General features: G+C 38.3%; 1 protein-coding gene across 1 annotated transcript in view; it reads right to left on the bottom strand.

Annotated features, from left to right (window-relative positions):
* CACNA1A (calcium voltage-gated channel subunit alpha1 A) overlaps window positions 1-23,558 on the bottom strand; it is a 632,851-nt gene that overhangs the window by 262,074 nt on the left and 347,219 nt on the right. The window contains exons 24-26 of the mRNA XM_053718181.1: window positions 18,642-18,653; window positions 17,380-17,473; window positions 9,831-9,991 (exon numbers count right to left, since the gene is read on the bottom strand). Coding sequence (XP_053574156.1) covers window positions 9,831-9,991; window positions 17,380-17,473; window positions 18,642-18,653 — 267 coding nt within the window. The remainder of the gene's footprint in view (window positions 1-9,830; window positions 9,992-17,379; window positions 17,474-18,641; window positions 18,654-23,558) is intronic.

Below are 23,558 nucleotides of genomic sequence, written 5' to 3'. Positions count from 1 at the left end.
ACCAACTGTAACTTTTATACTATAACAGTGGAAAGCCTCAGTAAAACTGTTTCTAGTCAAAATTTAAGCCAGTCATGTGGAAAAAGTTTTATCACCAATGCATATATAAAAACGATTAAACATGCCAGCAAACGTTTATATTGCAATATCATAAGGGTATTACCCCTGGGAGTAAGCATGATACCAGTCGTTATTAAATCACTGTATTCAGGCTTAACTTACATTAATCCGGTATCAGCAGCATTTTCTAGTGTTTTCCATCTCTAGAAAAAATTATAACTGCACATACCTGATAGCAGAATAAACTGCAAGCCATTCTCTCGCTGAAGTTACCTCATCTGTGTAATCCCCTCAGACATATGTGAGAATAGCAATGGATCTTAGTTACAACCTGCTAAGATCATAGAAACCTCAGGCAGATTCTTCTTCTATTTACTGCCTGAGATAAAATAGCACAACTCCGGTACTATTTAAAAATAACAAACTTTTGATTGAAGAAAATAAACTAACTATATTTAACCACTCTCTCCTACAACATCCTAGCTTGTTGAGAGTTGCAAGAGAATGACTGGCTATGACAGTTAGAGGAGGAGCTATATTACAGCTCTGCTGTGGGTGTCCTCTTGCAACTTCCTGTTGGGAATGAGAATATCCCACAAGTAATGGATGATCCGTGGACTGGATACACTTAACAAGAGAAAGGTTACCCTTGTCTGAGGAATCAATGAACTTTTTGGTAAATTGATCCTCCAACCATGATCTTGAAGAAACAACACAAGTCGATTCGTATGAGATTCTGCTAAATGTGAAGACTGAGCAAGTACCAAGATATCGTCCAAATAAGGAAATACCACAATACCCTGTTCTCTGATTACAGACAGAAGGGCACCGAGAACCTTTGTAAAAATTCTTGGAGCTGTTGCTAGGCCAAACGGCAGAGCCACAAACTGGTAATGCTTGTCTAGGAAAGAGAATCTCAGAAACTGATAGTGATCTGGATGAATCGGAATATGCAGATATGCATCCTGTAAATCTATTGTAGACATATAATGCCCTTGCTGAACAAAAGGCAGGATAGTCCTTACAGTTACCATTTTGAATGTTGGTATCCTTACATAACGATTCAATATTTTTAGATCCAGAACTGGTCTGAAGGAATTCTCCTTCTTTGGTACAATGAAGAGATTTGAATAAAACCCCAGCCCCTGTTTCAGAACTGGAACTGGCATAATTACTCCAGCCAACTCTAGATCTGAAACACATTTCAGAAATGCTTGAGCCTTCGCTGGATTTACTGGGACACGGGAAAGAAAAAATCTCTTTGCAGGAGGCCTTATCTTGAAGCCAATTCTGTACCCTTCTGAAACAATGTTCTGAATCCAAAGATTGTGAACGGAATTGATCCAAATTTCTTTGAAAAAACGAATCTGCCCCCTACCAGCTGAGCTGGAATGAGGGCCGCACCTTCATGTGGACTTAGGAGCTGGCTTTGATTTTCTAAAAGGCTTGGATTTATTCCAGACTGGAGATGGTTTCCAAACTGATACCGCTCCTGAGGATGAAGGATCAGGCTTTTGTTCCTTGTTGTGACGAAAGGAACGAAAACGATTATTAGACCTAAATTTACCTTTAGATTTTTTATCCTGTGGTAAAAAAGTTCCTTTCCCTCCAGTAACAGTTGAGATAATAGAATCCAACTGAGAACCAAATAATTTATTACCCTGGAAAGAAAGGGAAAGCAAAGTAGACTTAGAAGACATATCAGCATTCCAAGTTTTAAGCCATAAGGCTCTTCTAGCTAAAATAGCTAGATACATATACCTGACATCAACTCTAATGATATCAAAGATGGCATCACAAATAAAATTATTAGCATGTTGAAGAAGAATAATAATGCTATGAGAATTATGATCTGTTACTTGTTGCGCTAAAGCTTCTAACCAAAAAGTTGAAGCTGCAGCAACATCCGCTAAAGATATAGCAGGTCTAAGAAGATTACCTGAATACAAGTAAGCTTTTCTTAGAAAGGATTCAATTTTCCTATCTAAAGGATCCTTAAAGGAAGTACCATCTGCCGTAGGAATAGTAGTACGCTTAGCAAGAGTAGAGACAGCCCCATCAACCTTAGGGATTTTGTCCCAAAACTCTAATCTGTCAGATGGCACAGGATATAATTGCTTAAAACGTTTAGAAGGAGTAAATGAATTACCCAAATTACTTCAGAAATAGCACCAGGGACAGGAAAAACTTCTGGAATAACTACAGGAGATTTAAAAACCTTATCTAAACGTTTAGATTTAGTATCAAGAGGACCAGAATCCTCAATTTCTAAAGCAATTAGGACTTCTTTAAGTAAAGAACGAATAAATTCCATTTTAAATAAATATGAAGATTTATCAGCATCAACCTCTGAGACAGAATCCTCTGAACCAGAAGAACCATTATCAGAATCAGAATGATGATGTTCATTAAAAAATTCATCTGAAAAATGAGAAGTTTTAAAAGACTTTTTACGTTTACTAGAAGGAGGAATAACAGACATAGCCTTCTTAATGGATTTAGAAACAAAATCTCTTATGTTATCAGGAACACTCTGAGTATTAGATGTTGATGGAACAGCAACAGGTAATGTAACTTTACTAAAGGAAATATTATCTGCATTAACAAGTTTGTCATGACATTCAATACAAACAACAGCTGGAGGAACAGCTACCAAAAGTTTACAGCAGATACACTTAGCTTTGGTAGCTCCAGCACCAGGCAGCGATTTTCCAGAAGTATCTTCTGACTCAGTTTCAACGTGGGACATCTTGCAATATGTAATAGAAAAAACAACATATAAAGCAAAATTGATCAAATTCCTTAAATGACAGTTTCAGGAATGGGAAAAAATGCCAGTGAACAAGCTTCTAGCAACCAGAAGCAATAAATAATGAGACTTAAATAATGTGGAGACAATAGTGACGCCCATATTTTTTTAGCGCCAAAAAAAGACGCCCACATTATTTGGCGCCTAAATGCTTTTGGCGCCAAAAATGACGCCACATCCGGAACGCCGACACTTTTGGCGCGAAAGAACGTCAAAAATGACGCAACTTCCGGCGACACGTATGACGCCGGAAACAGAAAAAAAATTTGCGCCAAAAAAGTCCGTGCCAAGAATGACGAAATAAAATGAAGCATTTTCAGCCCCCGCGAGCCTAACAGCCCACAGGGAAAAAGTCAAATTTTAAGGTAAGAAAAAATTGATTTATTCATATGCATTATCCCAAATATGAAACTGACTGTCTGAAATAAGGAATGTTGAACATGCTGAGTCAAGGCAAATAAATGTTTGAATACATATATTTAGAACTTTATAAAAAAGTGCCCAACCATAGCTTAGAGTGTCACAGAAAATAAGACTTACTTACCCCAGGACACTCATCTACATGTTGTAGAAAGCCAAACCAGTACTGAAACGAAAATCAGCAGAGGTAATGGTATATATATGAGTATATCGTCGATCTGAAAAGGGAGGTAAGAGATGAATCTCTACGACCGATAACAGAGGACCTATGAAATAGACCCCGTAGAAGGAGATCATTGAATTCAAATAGGCAATACTCTCCTCACATCCCTCTGACATTCACTGCACGCTGAGAGGAAAACCGGGCTCCAACCTGCTGCGGAGCGCATATCAACGTAGAATCTAGCACAAACTTACTTCACCACCTCCATAGGAGGCAAAGTTTGTAAAACTGATTTGTGGGTGTGGTGAGGGGTGTATTTGAAGGCATTTTGAGGTTTGGGAAACTTTGCCCCTCCTGGTAGGAATGTATATCCCATACGTCACTAGCTCATGGACTCTTGCTAATTACATGAAAGAAAGGTATATGAGACTGAAACTCCAAGGCACCACTAATGCATCTATTAGCTCCGTCTGAGGATCCCTGGATCTCGACCCATACCTGGGTAGCTTCGTATTGAGACAGGATGCCATGAGATCTATCTCCGGAGTCCCCCACCTGTTGCATATCTCCGCAAACACCTTGGGATGGTGAGACCATTCCCCAGGATGAATGGATTGTCTGCTGAGAAAATCTGCTTCCCAGTTGTCCACACCCGGAATGTGGATCGCTGACAGCGAACAGTTGTGGACCTCCGCTAACTCCAGAATCTGAGATACCTCCCTCATTGCTAGGGAGAGCCCCGTTCCTCCCTGGTGGTTGATGTAAGCCACCAAGGTCATATTGTCTGACTGGAATTTAATAAACTGGGACAAACTCAAATGGGGCCAAGCCTTCAGAGAATTGAAGATTGCTCGAAGTTCCAGAATGTTGATCGGAAGAGAGCTCTTCTCCACAGACCAAAGGCTATAAACCTTCTTGGCTCCCCAAACTGCTCCCATTCCTGAGAGACTTGCATCTGTAGTCACAATCTCCCAGGATGGTCTTAAAAAGGATGTCCCTCTGGAGAGGTGATCTGGACAGAGCCACCAAGAGAGCGATTCTCTCACCCGGTTGTCCAGAGAAATCTGTGGAGACAGATCCGAATGATTGCCGTTCCACTGTCTCAGCATGCACAGTTGTAACGGTCTGAGACGGAACCTGGCAAAGGGAACTATGTCCATGCTGGACACCATGAGACCAATCACCTCCATACACTGTGCCACAGAGGGCCTTGAGGAGGTTCGGAGGGCAATACATGCCAAAGCCAGCTTGCAGTGTCTCTGGTCTGAAATAAATATTCTCATGACTTGTGAGTCTATTATAGTGCCCAAGAATTCTACCCTGGTGCTTGGAATAAGAGAACTCTTTTCTAAGTTTATCTTCCATCCGTGGGATCGAAGAAGAGAGAGAAGAGATTCTGAATGTTCTTCACTAGACAAAAGGATGGTGCTTGTACCAGAATACCGTCCAAGTAAGGTGCTACTGCAATGCCCTGGGTTCTGGCCACGGTCAAGAGAGCCCCCAGAACCTTTGAGAAAATTCTTGGGGCAGTAGCTAGGCCAAACGGAAGAGCAATAAACTGGAAGTGCTGGTCCAGGAAGGCAAACCTTAGGAGCTGAAAGTGTTCCCTGTGGCTTGGGACATGAAGGTAAGCATCCTTCAGATTTATAGTGGTCATGAACTGTCCCTTCTGAACTAAGGGAAAGATAGACCTTATTGTCTCCATCTTGAACAAAGGGACGTTCAGAAACTTGCTTGTTTAAGCACTTTAGGTCCAGAATCGGACAGAAAGTTCCCTCCTTTTTTGAGACCACGAAAATGTTGAGTAGTATCCCAAGCCTCGTTCCTCTATGGGAACCGGGACAATGACTCCTAAGGACAGATCCTGGACGCACCCCAGAAAAGCCTCTCTCTTCTCTGGTTTTGATGACAAATTTGAGAGGAGGAATTTGACCTTGGGTGGAAGAGACTTGAACCCAATTCTGTAACCCTGAGCAATGACCTCCAGGACCCAAGGATAATGCACATCCCTGAACCAAGCTTCTGAGAAGAGTGAAAGTCTGCCCCCTACCTGATCCATAGACGGATCGGGGGCGACCCCTTCATGCTGATTTATTCTCAGCGGGCTTCGTGCTCTGCTTGGACTTATTCCAGGACTGAGTCGGCTTCCAAGTCTTAGATTGCTCGCTCTTAGCGGAGGATTGCTGATGCTGGGATTTGTCAGAACAAAAGGAACAAAAATTATTAGGTTGTCCCTTAGATCTGTTCTTTTTATCTTGCGGTAGTTAGGCACCCTTGCCCCCAGTAACCGTGGAGATAATGGAGTCCAGGCCTGGACCAAACAAAATCTTACCCTTGAATGGAAGGGAAATGAGTCTGGACTTGGAAGACCAAGACTTCAGCCACAGAGCCCAGCAGGCCTGAACAGAAAACCCAGCAGTTTTAGCATTTAAACAAATAATTTGCATATTTGCATCACAAATAAAAGAATTAGCGACTCTTAAAGCCTTAATTCTATCAAGAATAATATCGAGGGGACCTTCCACTTCGATCATTTCCGATAAGGAGTCACACCAGTAGGTAGCCGTTCCCGCAACCGCGGCAACTGCTGCTGCTGGTTGAAATAAATATCCTGCATGTTGAAACATCCTTCTTAACAGAGTTTCCATCTTTTTATCCATAGGCTCTTTGAACGACAAACTATCCTCCAGTGGGATAGTAGTGCGTTTTGTAAGCATTGAGACAGCGCCATCCACCTTAGGGATGGAACCCCACAACTCCAATTGAGAGTCCGGAACCGGGAACAATTTATTAAAAGCAGACAAAGGGGTGAAGAAAGAACCAATCCTCTCCCATTCGTTCTTAATAATGTTTGCCATCTTTACATGAACAGGGAAAGTCTGAGGAACAACCCTGTCTTCGTAAACTCTATCCAGTTTAGGAATTGAAGGTTCGTCAGGCAGTTTGGCCTCTGGAACCTCTAAGGTAGCAAAAAACTTCCTTTAAGAAAAAAAGCAAGTACTCCATCCTAAATCTAAAATCTGGTTCCTCCGCAATCGTAGTCTTAGAGGCAGCCGATTCCGACCCAGAAAGTTCACACTATGAAGTATCAGAAATAACTTCATCATCAGACAATCGTCTATCAGCTATAGCCAATAAACTGGATGATGACCCCTGGGAAGGATAGCAATATTTGACCTTTTGCTTGCGCTTAGCAGGGCAAGGCAAAGCACTAATGGCCGCAGACCCCGCCGTTTGTAACTGCGCAGTGAAGTCTGGAGGTAAAAAGCCTCCTCCAGGTGGAGGATCAGGCATGCTATGGAAAACTGCATGTGTATTAGGAGATGAAAGCAGGGTGCACACCTCACGGGACGGGGACCCCTCAGAGGTGGAAGGCTCAGTGGTATCAAACATGTTAACCTTCTTTGACATAATCACTTTTTCTAGGCATGTGGAACATAATTGAGAGGGCGGGTATACCTCTGCCTCCTCACAATATAAACAGGCATTAGTCTTAGGTATAGAGGGAGTACCCTCTAAAATGTCAGAGTCCTCCATAACTATGGGCTATGTCCTAATATAACAATATAAATATAAAAAAACGGCACCTTTATACACCCAATGGCTGGGGCACTCACCACCTCCTATGACCTAGGCACACAGAGAAAACCGCTTCTCTCCGATAACCAGCATGGTCAGAGTAGGAAGTGAAGCTACGACCACACTTAGTCACATGGTGCGCAACCTAGGACCACCTCTGCTAAGGAAAAGTGCCCCAAGCTTGTAAAGCTGCGCCTCTGAAGTAACCTGTATGTTCCAACCTCAGCCTATGAGCCTCAGAAAACATCTCACACATAACGCAGTATAATCAAATAAAAATGTATGAGATTAATCCCCACTGTTCAATAATCCCCCCTTAGGAGATATTAACCCTTGATTCCATACAGATAAAAGGAGCCACACTGTGATCCTGTCGTCTTACGTTATCATGTGTGTATAAATGAATGAAACGATCTTACCGGAATCTATGTCGTGGAGCAGAAACACAACCTCTCAGGTTTGACCATCTTGTAGCATCGCTCCTGACATGGACTTGAGTGATGGAAGCAGGCAGTGAAACTCGTCAACACTGAGTGCTTAGGAGCTGTTAATACAAGTCTGGATGGGTTCGCAGAAAGACTCTCCCTGCATCTCCAGACTCTAACTTTCATCAATGCTCTCACTGAGAGGCTGGCAACACTACTTAAAACTCCAGTCCCAATTTAAAGGGTATATACCCTTCATAAGGAACTACTCAGAATCTTCTGACACTTCTCTGCCAACCTCCTGTGACGAAAGGCAAAGAATGACTGGGATATGAGGGAAGTGGGGGAGGTATTTAAGCTTTGCCTCCTCCTGGTTGCCAGGTTCTTTATTTCCACAAGTAAGGAATGAAGCCGTGGACTCTCCTCATATTGAGAAGGAAATATATATATATATACGTATATATATATATATATATATATATATATATACGTATATATATATATATATATATATATATATAAACCTTGTTAGGGGAATGCTGAGGGTTAAATACCATTATTGTGCAGCACTTTTGAGATTGTAAAGTAGTGGGATCCTAGGGGCTACTAGGGACTATACCTTAGATTCTGTAGCAATAAAGACCCGAACATAGACTTGACAGTGCCCTGAGGTTTCTTCTTTCACAAAAAGGCTTCCACAAGACTAAGCTAAAACTTTGAATCCCAGTTTTTCCCATCTTGAAAAGGCCATCACAATATTTGTAAAATAATCAACATGTGCACATAGAACACCAAAAAGATTGAAGGCAGCTGGGAAAAACAGGCAAATTCCACCATTATAGAAACCACAGCATTTTATGCACAAAGGGATTCATCATTGATTTTTATGTGTCACTAGCAGATAGGTATAAATAAAATCTCTTCTATGTGTGTTAATGGCTCAAATGGGTTAAATATTGCTTTCTGCATGTGGCTAGTACAAAGGGGATAAATCAGTTATTTGTGAGTTGCTGGCAGAAAGGGATTAAATAATTGTTCTTTGTGGTTAAGACAACTAAGGAGGTAAAATCATTGTACTGTTTTTGTGTGTTACTTACAATCATGCGTTCAAATCACAGCTCTTTGTTTGTTCAGAGCATAAAGGAGTAAATCATTGCTGTATATGATAACATCGCTGATCTGTGTGTATTCATTTTACCCAATGGGGCCTATTTATGAAAGGCCTGTCGGACATGATCCGACATTGCAGGTCATGTCCGACAGACCTCGCTGAATGCGGACAGCAATATGCTCTCCACATTCAGCATTGCACCAGCAGCTCTTGTGAACTGCTGGTGCAACGTCGTCCCCTGCAGATTCGCGCCCAATCGGCCTCTAGCAGGGGTATCAATCAACTCGATCGTATTTGATCGGGTTGAATTGCAGCGATGTCTGTCTGCCTCCTCAGAGCAGGCGGACAGGTTATGGAGCAGCGGTCTTTAGACCGCTGCTTTATAACTTGTGTTTCTGGCGAATCTGAAGGCTCACCAGAAACACGCGGCTTCAAGCTCCATACGGAGCTTGATAGATAGGCCCCAATGGGTATCAAATCATTGCTCTACTGTGAAAAAAAAATATGGCGGGGATAAAGCAGAGCCCATGGTGGGGGCCTATGGTCTTAACACAACTCAGCAATGACACGCATATATTTAACAATTACATGTAAGTGTTGAGGTTATAATTACTGTTTTTCAGCACTGCTACTGGTTCTGGTTTAATTTGCGAGATACCATGTTCTGGGGACCTCATGCAATTATATATGTTAATTGCGGGAACGAGTAGGTGAAGTGATGCTACATTAATTTTGAAGAGTCTTGCCTGGACCATTAAATATAGCGGAATTTCATAATTAACAAATACATACAAATATACAATCTAATACCACTTTCCCTGAATCTCAAATAAGAAGATGTTTTTGTTTTTTTTTGGACAAATATGCACAAATTTTTTTTTTTTTTTGCACCCTGTTTTATGTGACAGCCATCAATCAATCAATCATAAACTGGTATATGTATACAATGTGGACTCTTGGACATGTTCAGTAGGGGCTGGTGGCTTAGAACATTTGTACAGTATATAAAGAGACTGCACCCAATTTGTAAAATTAAATTGGATAGTTTTTAAAAAAAATTGCATGCTCTATCTGAATCATGCAACTTTAACTTTGACTTTAGAGTCCCTTTAACCTGTGGCTTGGGAAGTCAGATATGAAAATCTTGCCCTGATTGTAATTAATAATTATAAATGTACAAAAAGTCTATTAAAGAACTTCTTGGGTAGACAGTTGATTAGTTCTTCATGCTCTATACAAGACTCAAGATCTTAGATGCCCCACCTGCAATCCCTCTGAAATTCTTTGGATTCATCCGTACAGTAGAAGAACTTCCCTTTAAACAGTTGCACGGCTACCACAGCGAAGATGAACATAAACAGCATGTACACAATAAGAATATTCAAGACGTTCTTCAGGGAGTTCACCACACAGTCAAACACAGCCTGGGTAGGAAAAAAAACATATTTTATGCTTAATTGATTAGATAATTTATTTTATGGTGCTGAGAGTCCACAATCCATTACTTGGAATCTCTTCCTAGCCACCAGGAGGAGACAAAGATTCCCAAACTTCCACTCCTACCTCACTGGTATGTCAATTTAATGTATAGCCAAGCAAGAAGCAGTATCAGAAAAAAGGTAGGAAAGAACAACATAGGATATATAGATGTGCAAAATAGAGCGGGGCTCGTGGACTTTAACCACCAAGAAAGAAATGAATTTATCAGGTAAGCATCAATTATGTTTTCTTTCATAAGGTGGTGAGAGTTCTTCAATATATTATAAAGGTGGGCACCTAATTCCCAGATACTGCTGCCTAGAGAACTTTACTACCAAAAGAAGCTTCAGAGGAAGAATAAACATAAAAATGGTAGAATTTGGTAAAGATATGTAGGGAAGACCATGTTGCTGCCTTGCAAATTTGTTCAACAGAAGCCTCATTTTAAAAGGCCCAAGAAGTGAAACCTGATCTGTAAGAGTGGGATGTACTTTGGGGGAGATTTACCTGCTTCTAAGTAAGCCTTGTGAATCTGGAGCTTTAAACAAGAAGCTAGAGAAACAGCTGAGGCCTTTTGGCCTTTATGTGGACTGAAGAAATAAACAGACTAGATGTTTGTCCAAAATCCTTTGCAGCCTGGAGGTAAAGTTTTAAAGCCCTTACTACATCCAAATTATGTAGAAGTCTTTCATTTATTTTTTTAGGAGTAGGACAGAGAAAAGGAACTACAATTTATTGATTAATAGAATCAGAAGAAAATACTATTGGCAAACAATCAAACCTGGTCCTTTTGCTGAAAAATAAGATAAGATAGATCACAGGAAAGACCTCATAACTCAAACTCTTCTAGCTGAAGAAGTTGCTAGAAGAAACAAAACTTTCCAAGAAAAAAGTTTGACATCCAATGATTGCATTGGTTCAAAATGAATGGAGGAGAAAGAGCCTTCAAAACAGGATGAATCCTAAGGATTGAACAAAGCTATGAATGTCAGGAAGTTTCACCATTTTTTTGTGAAACAATACAGACAGAGATGAAATTTTCCCTTTTAAAGAACTTGCCAATAAGCCCTTGTCCAATCCTGCTTGTAAACATTTAAGAATCCTATAAATTCTAAAGGAATGCCAACTGAAGTTATTATTTTCATACCAAACCAGGCAAGAGAATATTTTCTTTAAAAGGAAGAGATAAAAGTCTGGATTTAGACACCACGTCTGCAGAGCAAGATTTAAGCTATAATGTTATTCTTGTTAAAACAGATAAAGCCAAATTCTTTGCATTGATCTAAATAATGTCTACAAAAGTTTTTGCAGACATAAGCATTGGCATGTCTAATGATCTTCAATTTATTGAGGACCTCTTCATCCACAGATTGATCCGAAATTTGGTCAGAAAGGCCATCACACCAAGGAGTAGAAGCAGCTGCTACACAAACTATACTGATAAAGTAAATATGCTGCTTAAAGAAAAGACTTTCCGCGAAAAGACTAACTTTCAATCCATAGGGTTTTTAAAGGAAGTACTACTGTATCTTCCAAAAGGATAGTAGTATGTCTAGCTAAAGTAGAAATGGCACTTTCTACTTAAGGAATAGTTTCCCAAACCTCCACATTAGACGGAGATAAAGGATACATCTTCTTAAAGGTAGAAGATGGATTAAAAGTAATACCTGGTTTCAACCACTCTTTGGTTTATTTTTCAGAAATTGCATCAGGAACTGGAAAAACCTCTGGAGACTTGGCAAAACCTTTCAAAATGAGGTCCATTTTTTGACAGATTTATCTTTAGCAGACTTCTGGAGTTCTGGACTCCCAGAGTGCCTAAAACCTCCTTTAAAAAGTATGTAAATATTCTAGTTTAAACATAAAAGAGGAAGATTCAGGGTCTGTCCATCCAGAGACTCCTGATCATCTTCAGAAGACAAATCTGAAGAATCAGAAACAGATAGTAATTGATTAGTAAATCTGATCTTATGAGATTTAGGGGTCGATTTATTAAGCTCCGTATGATGCCCCTGTTTCCGCGCGAGCCTTCAGGTTTGCAGGAAACAGAAGTTATGAAGCAGTGGTCTAAAGACCGCTGCTCCATAACTTGTTCGCCTGCTCTGAGGCCGCGGGCAGAAATCAACCTGATCGAATACGATCGGGTTGATTGACACCCCCTGCTAGCGGCTGATTAGCCGCAAATCTGCAGGGGCGGCATTGCACCAGCAGTTCACAAGAACTGCTGGTGCAATGATAAATGCCGACAACGTATGCTGTCTGCATTTATCGATGTGCAGCGGACATGATACACTACATCGTATCATGTCCGCTCGCACTATGATAAATATACCCCATTGAGTGACTAGCTAAATCAATAGTAGGTTGTTTTACAGATACTTTCTTACACTTACTTGAAGAGGGTCTAGCCTCCAAAGTAAAGTAGTGGGATCCTAGGGGCTACACCCTAGATTCTATAGCAGTAAAGACCCGAACATAGACTTGACAGTGCCCTGAGGGTTCTTCTTTCACAAAAAGGCTTTTACAAGACAAAGCTAACACTCTGAATCCCAGTTTTGCCATCTTGGAAAGGCCACCACAATATTTGTAAAATAATCAACATGTGCACACAGAACACCAAAAAGATTGAAGGCAGCTGGGAAAAACAAGCAAATTCTACCATTGTGTTTTATGCACAAAGGGGTTCATCATTGATTTGTATGTGTTACTAGCAGATAGGTATGAAAAAAATCACTGCTATGTGTGTTAATGATTCAAAGGGGTTAAATATTGCTTTCTGCATGTTGCTAGTACAAACGGGGGTAAAACAGTTATTTATGAGTTGCTGGCAGAAAGGGATTAAATCATTGTTCTTTGTGTTGCAGACAACTACGGGGGTAAAATGATTGTACTGTTTTTGAGTATTACTTACAATCATGGGGTCAAATCACAGCTTTATGTGTGTTCAGAGCATAAAGGAGTAAATCACTGCAGTGTATAATAAATCACTGATCTGTGTGTATTCATTTTACCCAATGGGTATCAAATCATTGCTCTACTGTGAAAAAAATATATGGTGGAGTTAAAGCAGAGTCCATCGTGGGGGCCTATGGTTACAACTCAGCGATGCCATTAGAGTAATTCCTGTATACCTGTATCACTGAGACACAAATATATTTAATATTTCGCCATTTTTTGTGAATCAATACAGACAGAGATGAAATTTGCCCTTTTAAAGAACTTGCCAATAAACCCTTGTCCAATCCTTTTTTGTAAAATGGAAGAATCCTAGAAATTCTAATGGAATGCCAACTGAAGTTATTCTTTTCACGCCAAACCAGAAAAGAGAATATTTTCTTTAAAAGGAAGCGATAAAAGTCTGGATTTAGATACCACGTCTGCAGAGCAAGATTTAAGCCATAAGGATATTCTTGTTAAAACAGATAAAGCCAAATTATTTGCATTGATCTTAATAATGTCTACAATAGAATTGCAGACATAAACATTGGCAAGTCTAATCATCTTCAATTTATTGAGGACCTCTTCATCCACAGAATCAACTGAAATTTGGTCAGAAAGGCCATCACACCAAGGAGTAGAAGCAGCTGCTACACAAACTATACTGATAGCTGGTTAAAAAAATATCCTGCTTAAAGAAAAGCCTTTCGTCGAAAAGACTAACTTTCTATCCATAGGGTTTTTAAAGGAAGTACTACTGTATCTTCCAAAAGGATAGTAGTATGTCTAGCTAAAGTGGAAATGGCACTTTCGTCTTAAGGAATAGTTTCCCAAACCTCCACATTAGACGGAGATAAAGGATACATCTTCTTAAAAGACATTGCATCAGGAACTGGAAAAACCTCTGGAGACTTGGCAGACCATTTCAAAATGAAGTTCAACCGCAAATACACCGGAATTCTGCAACGTAATTGTTGCGAGCTTGATCCGACCTAGTTATCAAAGCCTACAGACCGGCAAATGTTGAAATTGGTGACGTAACATACGATCCGCCGGTCTCAATTCGACGCAGATCGATGCTTACGTCATTACAGATGTTCCGAATACACATTCGGCTCTATTTGACACCTTTTCCCAGTTATCAAATTTCTAACAGGTACACTCGCAGGTATTCCGGCCCAGTGTACCTGGTTTTCAATCCGCCACCCTGGAGGCCACGGATGCAATAGGAATCAATGGGAGTCTGAAAGCACCGAAAGCTTATGTTTGATGCTGCCAGATATCCCATTGATTTCTATGGTTTAAAACAAGTTACGTTTACACTTGACATATTAACAGCTCCTACAGCAATCGGCGTTGACAAGTTTCGCAGACTGCTTTCTTCTCTCAAGTCCATGTCAGGAGCGCTGCTATGACCTGTCAAACTTGAAGGACTGTGTTCCTGTTCCACAGCGTGGATTCTGGTAAGATCGTTTCCGAGTCTAAACACCCCTAATTTGCTGCCCGACATCGCCGCAACCTAAATAAAAGTTATTAACCCCTATCCCGCCGCTCCCCGACCCTGCCACAACCTAAATAAATGTATTAACCCCTATTCCGCCGCTCCCCGACCCTGCCGCAACTTAAATAAAAGTATAAACCCCTAAACCTCTGGCCTCCCACATCACTACCACTAACTAAACCTATTAAATTCTAAACCATCAGCCCCCCACATGGCCATAAACTAAATTAAGCTATTAACCCCTAAACCTAACAACCCACTAACTTTAAATTAAAATTACAACATCCCTATCTTAATATAAATTAAAACTTACCTGTAAAATTAAATTAAACAAAATTTTAAACTATTAATTAACCTACCCTAACTATTATACTACAATTTTAAACTAGCAATTAAATAAACTAAATTATATATTATAAAAACCTAACCCTACTAAAATTATTTAAATATACTATTAAACCTTATTAAAATTACTAAATTACAAAAAAACACTGTTACAAACCCCCCCACTAAATTATGAAAAATAAAAAAACACATTATCAAAAATAAAAAAGAGGTTTTTGATATTCCCATCTTAAAGATATAAGTTTGTCTGCTATAACATAGTTTATTGGATAGTTGACCTGATATAACTCATATACTCCTTTATTTTGTGGGAGCTATTCTGCCAGATTTTACTATAAGCAGTCCTGATAGTTCTATAATTTGTTTGATAAGCATTTCTATTTGTGTAAATCTTTATTGGTTATTGTTGATATGATACCTCCTGCTATATTATATAGTTCTACTAGGTCAGCAGCCTCATGTATTTCCTCATAACTATAGATAACCCTATTATGTGTCCATAAGATATAGTTAGGACCTATCTAATCTTTAATTTGACGGATTCCATTGCCGTTGGGTATAGGGCCCATGCCCAACTGCTGGATCACAGTATAATCTCCCTTTATTAGGGTGTTAGTATAGTTAGAGTTAGGTTCTTAACTGAAAATGGAACTGGCTTGACTTTATTTGTAACAGGATTGCAGATCTTTTATTTTAACAGTCAGAGCTTTATAGTACTTTAGTTACCAGCTCATATATAACTTTTTTCTTATCCATAATTGGTAGTTACCTCAACAGCTTTCAATTGTTACACAATAACAACATCATAGCTATTCATTTGGGACAAAAGATTGTGGGTATCTTTAGGTTGGCAATTACACAATTTGTTGGCATAGTGCAGTGTATAGCTAAACAAAGCAAGTATTTTAGTTTCTATCAGGAGCCATATAGAGTACCTTGGTCGAATTTTATTACGCCATAGGACTGTCCTCCGCCCCCCCCCCCCCTTCCCCATTCCCTTTTCCTCCTCCTTTTTGGGGTGCCCTGACACTGTGGAACGGTGTTAGGGGTCCCCTTAAGCGGTTTTCCTTGTAGCATACCGCAATCTGGAATCACCCTTCCCTTCTATGTTTTACTTGCTACCCTTTTCTAGGAAGCCCTGCTATGTTTAGGTCCACATTTATTGTGGGCTTTAGTTTGATGGTTACGTTATATATCATTCTGGGCTAATACAATGTTAATTATCTCTTAGATATCTTTTTTTAGGCAGTCCTGATGTGTTTACATTTATATTTGACGATTTTTTTTTCTCTTTTTGCTATGGGCCTCAATTTGAGACTTGATATTTGATATTTAAGCTTTCTATCATATTGGGTTAATTCATGTTATAATGCAAGAAAAAAATGTAAAAATGAGAGGTTAAGACTGAATGTATTTCAATTGTTTGGTGATGTTGCGGGTATATCTAACAATGTGTATAATATGTTTGTTGCACCCTGTATCCATGCAGTTTGATATATCATTCGTATGCTGTATTATGTTCTTGACCTCAATAAAAATTATTTAAAAAAAATAAATAAAAATAAAAATAAAAAAGAATTACACCTAATCTAATAGCCCTATCAAAATAAAAAGCCAATCCAAAATAAAAAACGCTAGCCTACAATAAACTACCAATGGCCCTTAAAAGGGCCTTTTGTGGGGCATTTCCCCAAAGAAATCAGCTCTTTTACCTGTAAAAAAAAAATACAAACACCCCCCAACAGTAAAACCCACCACCCAACTAACCAACACCTCAAAATAAAAAAACTATCAAACATAACCTAAGCTCCCCATTGCCCTGAAAGGGGCATTTGTATGGGCATTGCCCTTAAAAGGGCATTTAGTTCTTTTACATGCCCAGACCCTAATCTAAAAATAAATCCCACCCAAAAAAAACCTTAAAAAAAAACCTAACACTAACCCCCGACGATCCACTTACAGTTATTGAAGTCCCACTTGAAGGATCCATCCAGCCGGCAAGAAGTCTTCATCCAGGCGGCCATAATGGTTGATTTCGAATAGTACTGTTAATGGTTTTTTATATTTACTTATAGATTTGAAGCAAACTGAGGTCTTTAACCCCTTAATGACTGATGTACCATGTACTTTGCAGGTCATTGAGGGTTTTCTTGTTTCTAATAGTGCCGCTCCTTCCACAAACGGAGGGACCATACTATTATAACCCTCCCTTATAGTCACCGGAAATAGTGCGGGAGACTGCGCTATTAATTACACAATCCCCATAGAAAGATCAGTGACGTACAGGGTATGTCGCTGGTCCTTAAGGGGTTAAAGAGGGAAATTCGAAAGGAGAGAAGAGGTTAGAAACATCTGAAAAAGTGAGACACTATTTGAAACAGTGTCTCAAATAGAACAATGAACAAATAGACATGAACAAACAGGATTCTTAATGAAGCGTCATATGTGGGACGCAAGATCCTTTTTTTAAAAAGCTTGAACCAAATGTGAATTAACATGTTACATTTTATGTATTATTCTGAAGTAAAACATTTTTAACGTGACACTGACCTTCAATTTGGGCAGTCGCTTGATAGTTTTTAACGGCCTTAGGACACGCAGCACACGTAGCGATTTAATTGTACTGATGTCTTTTCCTTTGCCTCTGTTGTAAGAAGAAGAGAGAGAGAGAGAGAGAGAACAAAAAGAGGGGGAAAAAAGAGCAAAAAGGTAATCAGAAAACAAAAATACAATTAGTAGGAAAAGAGACAGATAAAAAGAAGACAGAGATGAAAGCAACAAGAAAAATGGAGAAATCAGAGCGAGAAATAGGAAAAATAGGGATAAGGGTCTAAAGAAAACAGGGAAATAGATATAAATATATAGGGAAATAATAAAAATAAAAAGAATGAAATGAACAAACAATGCAAAGACTGAGCCAGAAAAAAATAATAGTGGTAGAAAAGGTTAGAAAAAAATAGGAATGATAGAATATGAGAGGTAAACATAGAGTTGCTAACAAGCATGAAGGACAGATGGACAAAAGGAGAGATAAAAAAGGGAAAGAAAAATAAGAGAGATTAAAGAAAATTTCTATTAACAGGAGACTGGATTCCATTAGTCTCCTGCTAGTAACATGTACATAGCTCCTGGGAGTGTTTAGCAGATGCTCTGACAAAGCTTCAACCCCCCTAGGACTCCTGTCTACATCCTCATATTAACAGAATAAAATCCCAACTGTCTCAATACCGTGCAACCTGCCAATTACTCTACCCTGCTTTTGCTACAGCTTATTAATGCTTGATACCTGCGGGACATCTGCTAATTTGCTCTGCTAGGACTACAACCAAGGATATAACTGCTGTAGGCAAACTTAGAAAGTCAATTTCATAGATTCTTCTAGTCTGTCTCACGTTGTCACCTTGTTGTCATTCCAATCGTTTGTCTTTTACTGTGTCGCTCTGAAGTGCTTGAAACAGATTCTATGTTCAAGAGATCTCTCTCCTGCCTTTGTCAGAATCACATGGAAGGGCAAGAGACAGTTATTTGTCCCATAGCTACTGCCTGTTTGGAATGGATCACTCCATGACGCATAGCTTGCTACTGCCTAAGCAACAATGTAGCAAATGGAACCCGTACCATAGTTGCCTCTTGTTTGTGTCACATGTCAGTCTGCAGTGGGTGGCTACAATTTATGTTACACTTTTCTGTAATTCCCCTTATTTTTGTTGTCACCCTACAATTCTGATCACAGACCAATCCAGTGTGGTTGAAAAAGTATAAGAATGAATGAGAGAGGAAGAAAATACACAAAAAGAACAGACAGACATTACCGCTGACTGCTCCTGTTGGAGGCGGCAAATGTGAGAAAAGAGACAGTGAGTCATACAAATACAGAGACACAGAATGTCACAAAGTGCTTGACCATCCAAAAACCTTATAGCACAGGATGAAGAGCAAGACACTCCATCCCCTGCAGGTCAACTCTTTCTCATGCACTATTCCATCTGACGATTGTCCTTAGCTCAATGCAGATTGAGGGCTAGATGCTATATCATTTATTCCTTGCATTATCACTTGGAATAATGTTTTGTTATTGGTTAGTGTAAATAAATGAGCAAATCAAATAATGGCCACAATTATACTAAAAAACATAAAATTGTTCGAACACAACCATTTATACAGCTATTTAATGAAAGAGTGATATAGTGGAAGAGTGATAACCCATTTGGTAAATAATATAGCATCTCCCCCTTGTGTTTCTAATCTCATGCACAGGCAGGAAAACTAAACCATAAATTAAGCTCCTTATATTTCTTTTAAGTTTGTTCTTTTGTGATTATTGTGCCTTTTCTCTAACCTTGAGCGAAAAATGTAAAATATTAGAAAATATCAATGTATTATGTTTTGTAGATTTAAAGGGATAAAGAGCTCATTGTATACTGGGGCTCTCTAGTATAGAACACTATTTCAATATAATTTGCAATACAAAAGGCTCTTTTAGCATTTTTAATGCTGAGATTGGCACCTGTGGAACGTGCCCGGTGATTATTGCAGAGTGTTGGCAAACATGAACACTAGATTGCCTATAAACCAAAATTGAGCACACAAGAGCTTACTTACCAATCAACAGCTATGCATGCTCTGAGATCGCCACCTGCAGCATTTTACATGTATTACACTAACATAGAAGCACTGCAGGATATCTGTAATTAATGATGCTCGGTAAAATAATTTGCGTTGAATTTGCTTCTCAAATGAATGATAGTATTGTAGCACCACATGGGCAAAAATGCTACCACCAAGTTATGGCTTCCGAGAAACCATAGAGATTAAAATAACCACTTTCACAAACAAGAAACAACAAAAATAGTTCATTAAAGGGACACTGAACCCAAAGTTTTTCTTTTGTGATTCAGATAGAGCATGAAATTTTAAGCAACTTTCTAATTTACTCCTATTATCACGTTTTCTTTTTTCTCTTGGTATCTTTATTTGAAATGCAAGAATGTAAGCTTAGATGCCGGCCCATTTTTGGTGAACAACCTGGGTTGTCCTTGATGATTGGTGGATAAATGCATCCACCAATACAAAAGTGCTGTCCAGAGTACTGAACCAAAAAAAGTGTAGATGCCTTCTTTTTCAAATAGAAATAGCAAGAGAACAAAGAAAAAATGATAATAGGAGTAAATTAGAAAATTGCTTTAAATTGCATGCTCTATCTGAATCATGAAAGATTTTTTTGGGGTTCAGTGTCCCTTTAATTTATTTCCATTAGCAAAAATGCTTCTAGTAAAAGTTATTACTGTTATCCAGTAGCATACACACATATGCTGTGAAGGCCCTGTGCACCAGTATTCCAACACCACAACTACTCAGAATGTTAGTAGTGGCTTCTATGACACAAATTAAGTCTTCACAGACCTTCACAGCATGTGGTGATCAGGCCTCCTCCACAGCATATGTGCATATGCCTCTGTAAAAAAGTAATAACTTTTACTAAAAACATTTTTGTTAATGAAAGTATAATGCAAAAATGAGTTTATTTAAAATTGAGATGCACCCGTGCACATTTCAATTTTGACCTTTCTATCCCTTTAAAACAATGACTGCTGGTTGCGCTCGTCTATTCCAAGTGATTTAAATTTTTAATCCTGACATTCATTGTTGAAAATAAATGTTATGTGATATTTGATTTGACAAATATTTAAATGTACATTCAGCAGTCATAATCTAACACTTATTCTTATTAAAGGGACATGAAACCCAAAAAAATGATTTCATGAATCTGATAGAGAATACAATTTTAAACAACTTTCTAATTTACTTATATTATGTAATTTCTTTCATTCCATTTTTAACATTTGTTGAAGTAGCAGCAATGCACTACTGGTTTCTAACTGAACACATGAGCCAATGACAATTTGTATAGAGTATATATATATATATATATATATATATATATATATATATATATATATATATATATATATATATATATATATGCAGCTACCAATCAGCAGGTAGAACCTAGATTCTCTGCTGCTCCTGAACTTGCCTAGATAAACCTTTCAGCAAAGGATAGCAAGAGAAAGAAGCAAATTAATTAATAGAAGTAATTTGGAAAGTCGTTTAAAATTGTATGCTCTGTCTAAATCATGAAAGAAAATTTTGGGGTTTTATGTCCCTTTAACAATGATAATCCCAGCAGCATGTGACTTCTATTACTGGTGTAATTATTTGCAAGCTGCTGGTAATCTGTTGCTACCAACAAAAGGTGGCGGACAAGTTAAGGAGCAGCGGTCTTACAACCGTTGCTTCTTAAAGGGGTCTTACGACCGTTGCTTTTTAAAGGGACAGTCTACACTAAAATGTTTAATGTTTAAAAATACAGATAATCCCTTTATTACCCATTCCCTAAATTTGCATAACCAACAGTTATATTAATACACTTTTTTACCTCTGTGATTACCTTGTATCTAAACCTCTGAAGACTGCCCTCTTATCTCAGTTCTTTTGACAGACTTGCATATTATCCAAACAGTGCTCACTCCTCGGTTCACGTGCATGAGCTCAATGTTATCAATATGAAACACATGAACTAATGCCCTCTAGTGGTGAAAAATGGTCAAAAAGCATTCAGATAAGAGGCGGCCTTCAAGGTCTAAGAAATTAGCATATGAACCTCCTAGGTTTAGCTTTCAACAAAGAATACCAAGAGAACAGAGCAAAATTGGTGATAAAAGTAAATTGGAAAGTTGTTTAAAATGGCATGTCCTATCTTAATCATGAAACTTTATTTTGGATTAGACTGTCCCTTTAACTTATGTTTCCGGCGAGCCGGAAACTACGGGCGTAGAAAGCAGCAACTATTTCTTTTTAAATCTACCCATATAAATCTAGGCCATTGTTGTGGGGTGCTTTGATGAAGAATCAGTACCATAAAACAAATATATGTACTTGCTGTCTTGGTTTTCTAGTAAGCAGTTGGAGAAATTTGGTTGCATGTTACTGATTTGTGCTGCTTATAAACTGCTATTGCGAATAGCAATATCTGACAATATGTCTGCTTACTGTTTAAAAAAACTGAAAACCTGTACTGTTTCCTGGAACAAAAATTCATCTGATGATGTCTCATGCACGTGATTAACTTGAAATTGTACTTCACACATTTCTCAATACGATTGGTTTTAAATATCTCTGAATCAATATTTAAAGTGTTAATTTTGTATATCGCTGCGGAATTTGTTGGCGCTCTACAAATAACCGATAATAATAATAATTAAAAATAGGTAAATATAATATTTATTCACAAGTCTAAACTATTATCAAGGGAAACAAGGGTCAAGGGGAGTATATATTCTTTCATTACTATGGTAAAAAATATTTTGGACGTGTAGCTTCTTAAAGAGGTTGCTGGCGCAATGCATTTGATCCCAATTGATATCTGATCAACTATAAATAATCTTCTTAAATTAATATAGTATATAATGAGTCCAAAACTAAAAATTAGTTTATGTATTAAAGAGACACAAATTAAAGCTTTTTTTCCCTGTATTTTGATGGATTACTGTGCTTTCAAAATGATCTGTACAGCAATGAACTATATAACATCACTTTTATGCTAGCACAGAAATTCAAATCTATGAAGACTACTTCTCAGACTTGGCCAAACGCCATAAAAACATAGAAGATTCTCCTGCAGGGGGCGCTTAATGCATGACAAATTAAATGCAGACAATCTTATTATGAAGATGTTGACCAATAAAAAACTAGAGATAAACATATAGACAGAAATACACACAGACAAATAACCAGAGGATAGATAGATAGATAATAGATAGGGCACCATACAAGAATTTTTACTCTGAGTTTATTATCAATTCTATATAGAGAGATATTATACAATTGTATATCAAACATTCAGTGCTATTAATATTTAGTATGTTATGTATCAGTAGGCTGACCATATTGCCGCTTTAAGAAGGAACCCATATGAAAAATACATATGTGAGGGTTCTTATACAAAACCATTTCTTTAAACAGCCCTGAAAACAGCCCTGACATATGTATTTTTCATATGTGTCCCTTTTTAAAGCGGCAATATGGTCAGCCTATGTATCAGGTCACATTACATACTCTTTTGTTGTACTATCCCAAAAATATTCTAACTCCCTACACCAATACATTTTTTTTTAAATACTGGTAAATCTTTTTGTGTGTAAAACAAGGTGTTTGTTGCTATGGGGCGCTCATTCACCAAGCAGGGGTATATAAAAAAGCGTTAAATCAAAAGCCTTAAATGGTAATTTGATAGAAAATGTTATAACTGCACAACTGTCCATTGGTATCTCTGCATAATGGAGTTAAACACATAGAGGTCGATCACAATCTTTTAATAAAGCTTATTAAATTATCTGTAGACTTTAAAGGGACATATAAACCATTTTTTTTCTTTCATGATTCATATACAGTATGACATTTTAAACAACTTGACTTCTTTTATCAATTATGTTTCATTCTCGTTGTATCGTTTATTGAAGGAGCAGCAATGTACTACTGGCACTACTACCAATCAGCAGCTAGCTGCCAGCTCCTGAGCCTACCTTAGGTATGATTTTTAACAACGTATACCAATAGAATGAAGCAAATTTGATAATAGAAGTCAATTTGAAAGGTGTTAAAAAATAGTACGCTTTATCAGAATCATACAAGAGAAATGTTGGGTTTCATGTCCCTTTAACAATGAT

This window comes from Bombina bombina, chromosome 6 (genome assembly GCF_027579735.1).
Source record: "Bombina bombina isolate aBomBom1 chromosome 6, aBomBom1.pri, whole genome shotgun sequence".
Taxonomy (NCBI): Eukaryota; Metazoa; Chordata; class Amphibia; order Anura; family Bombinatoridae; genus Bombina; species Bombina bombina.
This window is presented reverse-complemented; position numbering and strand designations above follow the sequence as displayed.